At 45.7% G+C, this 11,385-nt stretch overlaps 1 protein-coding gene across 1 annotated transcript in view; it reads right to left on the reverse strand.

The window, feature by feature from the left end:
• The window catches only part of TMEM151B (transmembrane protein 151B), a 56,695-nt gene extending 45,770 nt beyond the window's left edge, over positions 1–10,925 (reverse strand). Inside the window, exon 1 of the mRNA XM_073628728.1 lies at positions 10,219–10,925. Coding sequence (XP_073484829.1) covers positions 10,219–10,299 — 81 coding nt within the window. The 5' untranslated portion in view covers positions 10,300–10,925. The remainder of the gene's footprint in view (positions 1–10,218) is intronic.
• Between the last annotated feature and the right edge of the window lie 460 nt (positions 10,926–11,385).

Genomic DNA, 11,385 nt, shown 5'->3' on the forward strand with positions numbered 1-11,385 from the left:
AAGAAACGGAGAGAGAGGGAGAAGAACCGGAGAGAGAGGGGGGAGAAGAACCGGAGAGAGAGGGAGAAGAACCGGAAAGAGAGGGGAGAAGAACCGAAGAGAGAGGGAGAAGAACCGGAGAGAGAGGGAGAAGAACCGGAGAGAGGGAGAAGAACCGGAGAGAGGGGAGAAGAACCGGAGAGAGAGGAGAAGAACCGGAGAGAGAGGGGAGAAGAACCGGAGAGAGAGGGGAGAAGAACCGGAGAGAGAGGGGAGAAGAACCGGAGAGAGAGGGGAGAAGAACCGGAGAGAGAGGGGAGAAGAACCGGAGAGAGAGGGAGAAGAACCGGAGAGAGAGGGGAGAAGAACCGGAGAGAGAGGGGAGAAGAACCGGAGAGAGAGAGGAGAAGAACCGGAGAGGGCTAGAAGACATCAGCGGAGAAGAGCCGGAGAGGGGAGAAGAGATCAGAAGAGACCCCGGAGCTGCCTAATAAATTACTTTAAAGTGATTGTAAAGGATCGTTTTTTTTTTTTTAAATAACAAACATATCATACTTACCTCCACTGTGCAGCTCGTTTTGTACAGAGTGGCCCCGATCCTCCTCTTCTGGGGTCCCCCAGCCTGGTACGGTTCAGGAGGTGAAAGGGGGTGGCGCTCGCTCGTCCCCACCCCCTTTCCGGACCTGGCGGGCTGTGTGCTCGGATTTTGGTATGGATTTGGGGGCGGGGGGACTCCCACACCATTTTTTCGGCACGGGGGGTTCGCCTTAAAATCCATACCAAACCGAAGGGCCTGGTATGCTCTTGGAGGGGGAACCCACGCCAGTTTTTTTTTTTTTTTAATTTGGCGCGGAGTTCCCCTTCAAGATCATCAGAGCACAAGTCACGTGCCAAAGTCAGATCAGTTAGGACGGCGATCGCCATTTTATTCTCTGGGGTCTCTACTAATAAAAAAAAAAAAAGTATATATGGTTTGAGGGTTCTAAGTAATTTTCTAGCAAAAAAAAAAAAGAAGAAAGATGATTTTTACGTGTAAACAAAACGTGCCAGAAAGGCCGGGTCAGCAAGTGGACAGAGTGGAGTGGGATTAGACCCCCTGTCAGGTTTTTACTGTCTGTGTCCCCCCATTACGGAGGGTCACCCCTCTTTATTCACCCCGTTTACTGTTATCAGTGAGGGTGAAAGAAAAAAAAAATCCCAACTTTTTTCTTTTGTCACCAGAAGAGGAACAGAGGAGAAATCTTCCAATGGGGACACTAGTTCTTGTATTTTCCTCACTTTGGAGGTATTTCCTCTCACTTCCTGTTTTGGCTATGGGACAGGAAGTGAAGGGAGATCTCCGCAATGGGGACAAAGATGGCAAAAAAATAAAACCTGACAGGGGTTATAGCTCTTCCTTAGTAAAAAAAGTTTTGCCTTTAGTTCTACTTTAATATAAAGGGGATGCCAAAGCCAAGGTGGTCCTGAATGTGAGAGGACTAATGTGGGGCACAGATGGGGATCACTGGGGGTCACCCCGTCCTAATGTGACACCGCAGAGATCCAATGAAGTGGACCTGTCATCAGATATATATATTAGTACTGTATGCTGAGTAATGTGTCATTGTAACTCTTCCAGGTATTTATCACCTTTCACAGAGATCACAACACTGCCCCCGACAATGACATCATCTGATCTTTCTCTCCAGAAGGACGGCGCCGACTTTGTTCAGGTATTACCCAGGGTCACCATCTGGTGTCTGTACAGTTCTCGGCTGTGTTCACAAATGTCTTGACACAGATCAGCCCCTGCTGCAGCCTCTCATCTTGTGATTTGCTGCCAAGTTACAATGTACAGTCTGATCACTGGGGGGAGGAGACTGAGGAAATTACTCCTCCCCCTTCTACAAAGTTACAATGTACAGTCTGATCACTGGGGGAGGGGAGACTGAGGAAATGCCTCCTCTTCCTTCTACAAAGTTACAATGTACAGTCTGATCACTGGGGGAGGGGAGACTGGGGAAATGACTCCTCCTACTACAAAGTTACAATGTACAGTCTGGTCACTGGGGGAGGGGAGACAGAGGAAATGACTCCTCCCCTTTCTACAAAGTTACAATGTACAGTCTGATCACTGTGGGAGGGGAGACTGAGGAAATGACTCCTCCTCCTTCTACAAAGTTACAATGTACAGTCTGATCACTGGGGGAGGGGAGACTGAGGAAATGACTCCTCCCCCTTCTACAAAGTTACAATGTACAGTCTGATCACTGGGGGAGGGGAGATTGAGGAAATGACTCCTCTCCCTTCTACAAAGTTACAATGTACAGTCTGATCACTGGGGGAGAGGAGACTGAGGAAATGACTCCTCTCCCTTCTACAAAGTTACAATGTACAGTCTGATCACTGGGGGAGGGGAGACTGAGGAGATGCTCCCTTCTGCTTGCAGCAGACTGATCTCAGCCTAGGCCAAGTCAGCAGCTGGAGCTGAAGTCAGGTTCTCTTTACTGTATTTTTGTACTGATATCAGATTGCCCCTCCCACAAGCACCTCGCCCTCTGGGGATGATCTGATTGGTTGTTCTGGCGCTGTGCTGGCGGTGTGATCCTCACCTGGTGAGTTAATAATAAAAATGACGCTGAATATATTTACAGCTCTATAAATAGTCAGCACTGTGTATAGTGAGGGCGTTCGCACAGCGCCACGTCCCGTGTCCCACAGCCATCGCGGGGGGGGGGGCAGGATAGGGGTGATGTATGGGCACCTGGGTGCAGAGTGTGCGTTGGAAGCTGTATCTGATCCTTTCTTTTCTTTTCTGTGTGGGAGATGTAAATCCTTCCGGAGAAAAATGACATTTCTTCTTTTTATAGAAAATTCACCCTGAACAGAGTGGTGAGCCTTGAAATCTGCCCTATCAGGTCCAGCCGCCAGGGGGCGCCACAAGACCATGTTATGTTCTGAGGAGCAAATGGTAAAATCTGAAGAGTCTGATAATAATACAATGTAGAGATCTACAGGAACTGTACAAAGGTGAGATACTGGGAGGAGTGGCCTACAGAGATACAGTGCCTTGAAAAAGTATTCATACCCCTTGAACTGTTCCACATTTTGTCAGGTTATAACCAAAAACATAAATGTATTTTATTGGGATTTTATGTGATAGACCAACACAAAGCGGCACATAATTGTGAAGTGGAAGGAAAATGATAAATGGTTTTCAACATTTTTTACAAATAAATATGTGAAAAGTGTGGGGGGGGGGGGGGCATTTGTATTCCGACCCTTTACTCTGATACCCCTAACTAAAATCTAGTGGAACCAATTGCCTTCAGAAGTCACCTAATTAGTAAATAGAGTCCACCTGTGTGTAATTTAATCTCAGTATAAATACAGCTGTTCTGTGAAGCCCTCAGAGGTTTGTTAGAGAACCTTAGTGAACAAACAGCATCACGAAGGCCAAGGGACACACCAGACAGGTCAGGGATAAAGTTGTGGAGAAGTATAAAGCAGGGTCAGGTTATAAAAAAATATCCCAAGCTTTGAACATCTCACGGAGCTCTGTTCAATCCATCATCCGAAAATAGAAAGAGTATGGCACAACTGCAAACCTACCAAGACATGGCCGTCCACCTAAACTGACCGGCCGGGCAAGGAGAGCATTCATCAGAGAAGAGCCAAGAGGTCCATGGTAACTCTGGAGGAGCTGCAGAGATCCACAGCTCAGGTGGGAGAATCTGTCCACAGGACAACTATTAGTCGTGTTCTCCACAAATCTGCCCTTTATGGAAGAGTGACAAGAAGAAAGACATTGGTGAAAGAAAGACATAAAAAGTCAAACATGTGGAAGAAGGTGATCTGGTCAGATGAGACCAACATTCAACTTTTTTGCCTAAAAGCAAAATGCTATGTGTGGAGGAAAACTAACACTGCACATCACCCTGAACACACCATCCCCACCGTGAAACATGGTGGTGGCAGCATCATGTGGTGGAGATGCTTTTCTTCAGCAGGGACAGGGAAGCTGGTCAGAGTTGATGGGAAGATGGATGGAGCCAAATACAGAGCAATCTTAGAAGAAAACCTGTTATGCCCCGTACACACGATCGGACATTCCGACGGGAAATGTTCGATGAGACCTTGTTGTCGGTAATTCCGACCCTGTGTAGGCTCCATCAGACAATTTCCATTGCAATTTCTGACAAACAAAATCCGTTGTCGTAAATTCTGATCGTGTGTACACAATTCCGATGCACAAAATTCCACGCATGTTCGGAATCAAGCAGAAGAGCCGCACTGGCTTATTGAACTTCATTTTTCTCGGCTCGTCATACGTGTTGTACATCACCGCGTTCTTGACGTTTGGAATTTCCGTCAAGATTTGTGTGACCGTGTGTATGCAAGACAAGCTTGAGCCAACATCCGTCGGAAAAAAATCCATGGATTTTGTTGTAGGAATGTCTGTTCGTGTGTACGCGGCATTAGAGTCTGCAAAAGACTTGAGACTGGGGCGGAGGTTCACCTTCCAGCAGGACAATGACCCGAAACATCCAACCAGAGCTACAATGGAATGGTTTAGATCAAAGCATATTCATGTGTTAGAATGGCCCAGTCAAAGTCCAGACCTAAATCCAATCGAGAATCTGTGGCAAGACTTGAAACTTGCTGTTCACAGACGCTCTCCATCCAATCTGACAGAGCTTGACCTATTTTGCAAAGAAGAAGAATGGGCAAAAATGTCCCTCTCTAGATGTGCAAAGCTGGTAGAGACATCCCCAAAAAGACTTGCAGCTGTAATTGTAGAGAAAGGCGGTTCTACAAAGTATTGACTCCGGGGGGCGCCATACAAATGTACCCCACACTTTTCACATATTTATTTGTAAAAAATGTTGAAAATCATTTATCATTTTCCTTCCACTTCACAATTATGTGCCACTTTGTGTTGGTCTATCACATAAAATCCCAATACAATACAGTTATGTTTTTGGTTGTAACATGACAAATTTCAAGGGGTATGAATACTTTTTTCAAGGCACTGTATGATGGTTTACAGAGGTAGGTCTGTAGTTGGTATATACAGATAGGTAGAAGATGTGCAGAGATAGCTAAATATCTCTGCACCTATAGTATACAGAGGTAGGTAGGAGGTATATAGTGGTAGGTGTAGATTTATCCACAGCTCCCAACTGTCCCTGATTTGGAGCAATGTCCCTCTGTCCCTCATTCCTCCTCATTTGTCCCTCATTTTGGTCTGATCTATAGAGTTGTATATAAAATGCACTTTTTATCTTTAAAAAAATGTTTACCCAGTGCTAAACTTTTCATCTAATTTCTAAATGGCTGCATTTGTAAATTTTAAAAGCCAATATGAAGGAATAATAGTGGTAAAAAAAAAAAGCACTTATGGATTTAATTAACCTTTTCTTATGGTTAATTCTCCTTTAAGGGGGCGTGTCCTATGCCTACATACATTTGCTTGTAGGTGTCCCTCATTCCCATTATAAAATGTTGGGAGGTATGGATTTAGCTAATCTTCAGAAAGAGGTGAAGGTAGACAGTATACAGGGGGAAGTGGATGGTATACAAAGGCAGGTGGTATACAGCGCTAGGTAGGTAGGTGGTATGCAGAGGAAGGTAGGTAAATAGTATACAGAGGAAAGTAGGTATATGGTATACAGAGCTAGGTAGGTAGGTGGTATACAGAGGAAGGTAGGTAAATAGTATACAGAGGAAAGTAGGTATATGGTATACAGAGCTAGGTAGGTAGGTGGTATACAGAGGAAGGTAGGTGGTATACAGAGGAGGGTAGGTAAATAGTATACAGAACTAGGTAGGTAGGTGGTATACAGAGGAAAGTAGGTATATAGTATACAGAGCTAGGTAAGTAGGTGGTATACAGAGGAAAGTAGGTATATGGTATACAGAGCTAGGTAGGTAGGTGGTATACAGAGGAAGGTAGGTGGTATATAGAGCTAGGTGGGGAGATGGTATACAGAGGAAGGTAGGTGGTATACTGAGAAAGGTAGGTGGTATACAGAGCTAGGTGGGTAGATGGTATATAGAGGTAGGTAGTATACAGAGGTAGGTAGGTAGTATACAGAGGTAGGTAGGTAGTATACAGAGGTAGGATGGTAGGTGGTATACAGAGATAGGTAGGTACATGGAATACAGAGATACATAGCTGCATAGGTGTGCACCCCAAAGCTCCAACACATATATGCTATGCGTTTGACATATTTACCGGCCTCTTCCCCACTTTCCACCCTGAAACAATGGGAGGAAGGGGGAGCCAGGGAGCACATGGGGGGACCCGGGCAACAGAAGGAAGAGGAACAGGGAAAGGAGGGACGGCGGGGGGTGGCATATATTGGTTCAGCTACCCCCTGTATTTTCCTCCTGTGGCAGCTGAATGTTAATGAGAGGGAGATTAGAAGAAGCCTACTTTCAGCTGCTGCAGGAGGAAAATACAGATTGGTTCCACTAAACTCCACCCCTCTCCTGTCCAGCTTCTGAGGGTCAGCAAGGAAGGATTGTGGTTTACCTGTCACCTACCTGTCCTTGGCGGGTTGCCAACCACAGGATTAGGGTGTGCCCAGGCACACCTGGCACACCCCCTGCGCACACCTATGCATAGCTGATATACAAAGCTAAGTAGGTGGTATACAGAGGTAGATAGGTAGATACCCTGTTTCCCTGAAAATAAGACCTAGCGTGATTGACGGTGATGGCTGCAATATAAGCCCTACCCCCCATATAAGCCCTACCCTGTTTCCCCGAAAATAAGCCCTACCCTGAAAAGAAGACCTACAAGGACTTTAACTAGGGCTTATTTGGGGGTAGGGCTTATATTGCAGCCATCACCGACAATCCCGCTAGGTCTTATTTTCAGGGAAACAGGGTAGTAGGTGGTATACAGAGGTAGGTGTAGAGTTAGGTGATCTTCAGAAGTAAATGAAGGTAGACAGTAAACAGGGGGAGGTAGGTGGTATTTAGTGATAGGCACATGGGTGGTATATAGAGGTAATTGGTATACAAAAGTAGGTGGTATGGGGAAGTAGGTAGGTGGTATAGATAGGTAGCTGGCATATGACATATACAGGTAGGTGATGTACAGAGGTTGATGGGGGTTAAAGGAAGTTAGATGATATACAAAGTTGGTGGTGTACAGTGATGGGGGGGGCATATAAAGAGGTAGGTAGGTGGTATATAGAGATAGTATATTGTACACAGAGGTCATTGGTACACAGGGATAAATGGTGTACAGTGTTAGCTGTACACCATTTATACCTGTGTACCATTTACCTCTACCTATATAGAGGTAGGTAGGTAGTGTACATAGGCTGATATGTGGTATATAGAGGTAGGTAGTGTACATAGGCTGATATGTGGTATATAGAGGTAGGTAGTGTACATAGGGTGACATGTGGTATATAGAGGTAGGTAGTGTACATAGGCTGATATGTGGTATATAGAGGTAGGTGGTGTACATAGGCTGATATGTGGTATATAGAGGTAGGTAGGTAGTGTACATAGGCTGATATGTGGTATATAGAGGTAGGTAGTGTACATAGGCTGATATGTGGTATATAGAGGTAGGTGGTGTACATAGGCTGATATGTGGTATATAGAGGTAGGTAGTGTACATAGGCTGATATGTGGTATATAGAGGTAGGTAGTGTACATAGGGTGACATGTGGTATATAGAGGTAGGTAGGTAGTGTACATAGGCTGATATGTGGTATATAGAGGTAGGTAGGTAGTGTACATAGGCTGATATGTGGTATATAGAGGTAGGTGGTGTACATAGGCTGATATGTGGTATATAGAGGTAGGTAGGTAGTGTACATAGGCTGATATGTGGTATATAGAGGTAGGTAGTGTACATAGGCTGATATGTGGTATATAGAGGTAGGTAGTGTACATAGGGTGACATGTGGTATATAGAGGTAGGTAGGTAGTGTACATAGGCTGATATGTGGTATATAGAGGTAGGTAGGTAGTGTACATAGGCTGATATGTGGTATATAGAGGTAGGTAGTGTACATAGGGTGACATGTGGTATATAGAGGTAGGTAGGTAGTGTACATAGGCTGATATGTGGTATATAGAGGTAGGTAGGTAGTGTACATAGGCTGATATGTGGTATATAGAGGTAGGTGGTGTACATAGGCTGATATGTGGTATATAGAGGTAGGTAGGTAGTGTACATAGGCTGATATGTGGTATATAGAGGTAGGTAGTGTACATAGGCTGATATGTGGTATATAGAGGTAGGTAGTGTACATAGGGTGACATGTGGTATATAGAGGTAGGTAGGTAGTGTACATAGGCTGATATGTGGTATATAGAGGTAGGTAGGTAGTGTACATAGGCTGATATGTGGTATATAGAGGTAGGTGGTGTACATAGGCTGATATGTGGTATATAGAGGTAGGTAGGTAGTGTACATAGGCTGATATGTGGTATATAGAGGTAGGTAGGTAGTGTACATAGGCTGATATGTGGTATATAGAGGTAGGTAGTGTACATAGGGTGACATGTGGTATATAGAGGTAGGTAGGTAGTGTACATAGGCTGATATGTGGTATATAGAGGTAGGTAGGTAGTGTACATAGGCTGATATGTGGTATATAGAGGTAGGTGGTGTACATAGGCTGATATGTGGTATATAGAGGTAGGTAGGTAGTGTACATAGGCTGATATGTGGTATATAGAGGTAGGTAGGTAGTGTACATAGGCTGATATGTGGTATATAGAGGTAGGTAGTGTACATAGGGTGACATGTGGTATATAGAGGTAGGTAGGTAGTGTACATAGGCTGATATGTGGTATATAGAGGTAGGTAGGTAGTGTACATAGGCTGATATGTGGTATATAGAGGTAGGTGGTGTACATAGGCTGATATGTGGTATATAGAGGTAGGTGGTGTACATAGGCTGATATGTGGTATATAGAGGTAGGTAGGTAGTGTACATAGGCTGATATGTGGTATATAGAGGTAGGTGGTATACATAGGCTGATATGTGGTATCCTGTTTTCCCAAAAATAAGACCTAGCGTGATTGTCGGTGATGGCTGCAATATAAGCCCTACCCCCCAAATAAGCCCTAGTTAAAGTCCTTGTAGGTCTTATTTTCAGGGTAGGGATTATTTTTGGGGAAACAGGGTAGGGCTTATTTTGGGGGGTAGGGCTTATATTGCAGCCATCACCGACAATCACGCTAGGTCTTATTTTCGGGGAAACAGAGTATATAGAGGTAGGTAGGTAGTGTACATAGGCTGATATGTGGTATATAGAGGTAGGTAGGGGATATACAGAGGTTGACAGATGTTATACAGATAATGTACATTAATGGTAGTATGTAGAGAACGATAGGTGATATATGGAGGTAGGTATGTGCGTGGTATACATAGGTAGTTAGCGGTATACAGATGTAGGTAGGTGCGTGGTATACATAGGTAGTTAGCGGTATACAGATGTAGGTAGGTGCGTGGTATACATAGGTAGTTAGCGGTATACAGATGTCGGTAGGTGCGTGGTATACATAGGTAAGTAGCGGTATTCAGATGTAGGTAGGTGCGTGGTATACATAGGTAAGTAGTGGTATACAGATGTAGGTAGGTGCGTGGTATACATAGGTAAGTAGTGGTATACAGATGTAGGTAGGTGCGTGGTATACATAGGTAAGTAGCGGTATACAGATGTAGGTAGGTGCGTGGTATACATAGGTAAGTAGCGGTATACAGATGTAGGTAGGTGCGTGGTATACATAGGTAAGTAGCGGTATACAGATGTAGGTAGGTGCGTGGTATACATAGGTAAGTAGTGGTATACAGATGTAGGTAGGTGCGTGGTATACATAGGTAAGTAGCGGTATACAGATGTAGGTAGGTGCGTGGTATACATAGGTAAGTAGCGGTATACAGATGTAGGTAGGTGCGTGGTATACATAGGTAAGTAGTGGTATACAGATGTAGGTAGGTGCGTGGTATACATAGGTAAGTAGTGGTATACAGATGTAGGTAGGTGCGTGGTATACATAGGTAAGTAGCGGTATACAGATGTAGGTAGGTGCGTGGTATACATAGGTAAGTAGTGGTATACAGATGTAGGTAGGTGCGTGGTATACATAGGTAAGTAGCGGTATACAGATGTAGGTAGGTGACATAAATAGGTATGAAGGTAGTACACAGAGGTAGGTAGGTGGTGTATATAGCATACAGGTAGGTAGTCAGTGTATACACAGAGAGGTAGGTAGCTCACCAGTTCCCGCACGGCCTCGGGCTCCTCTCGCGGTACGGATCCGGTGCTGCTCTCGCTGGCCGCAGACGCCGGAGGGGACATGACCGAAGTCGGGAGCAATCTGCCCAATCCAGGGGCAAATCCAAGCTGTGAGAGGCAGAACCCAGCAGAGAATCATACCCCCACCTGGGGCCCGGGGCCCTCACACACCTGAGGCCTGCGCCCCGCGCTGCGCTCCATGGATGTGCGGTCACACGTGTGTGCCGGTGTGCGTGACATGAGGGGGGGGACAGACACACACGCCTGTCACACGCACCAACACACATGCAGCGTGCGACACCGCCTGACACCGACGGGGGATGTAAACACACCGCGCTCATATACACACACCGCACACACACGTATGTACAGATAAACACCCCGTATACACACTGTATACACTCACAGTATATCACATCGCACACACTGACTCCATACACCACACAGGTAAACAAACACACAGACTGACAATGGCACACCGCGGTGTCACACCGTCCTCACACACACACATAGACATACATACAGACATACAGACAGACGGATGGATGGACGGACGGACGGAGCGGTGCGGGGGCAGGAGGGAGGGGGACGGGGTAAGGAGGGAGTGGAGGGAAGGATGCTGCAGGAGCCGGAGGATGGAGAAATTCCCGGGGAAGATGGGAGGGAGAGCGAGGACCAGAGGAGGAGGAGGAAGAGGAGGAGACCAACCTGACCTTCACTCATCCCAACACTGCCTGCCTCATCCCACAGCATCTGTCTCATCAGCATCTCTGCCTGTCTCATCTGTCTTCTATCATCTCTGCCTGTCTCATCTGTCTTCTATCATCTCTGCCTGTCTCCTCTGTCTTCTATCATCTCTGCCTGTCTCATCTGTCTTCTATCATCTCTGCCTGTCTCATCTGTCTCATCATCATCTCTGCCTGTCTCCTCTGTCTTCTATCATCTCTGCCTGTCTCCTCTGTCTCATCATCATCTCTGCCTGTCTCCTCTGTCTTCCATCATCTCTGCCTGTCTCCTCTGTCTTCTATCATCTCTGCCTGTCTCCTCTGTCTTCCATCATCTCTGCCTGTCTCATCTGTCTTCTATCATCTCTGCCTGTCTCATCTGTCCTCCATCATCTCTGCCTGTCTCATCTGTCTTCTATCATCT

Source organism: Aquarana catesbeiana, linkage group LG04 (assembly GCF_042186555.1).
Source record: "Aquarana catesbeiana isolate 2022-GZ linkage group LG04, ASM4218655v1, whole genome shotgun sequence".
Classification (NCBI taxonomy): Eukaryota; Metazoa; Chordata; class Amphibia; order Anura; family Ranidae; genus Aquarana; species Aquarana catesbeiana.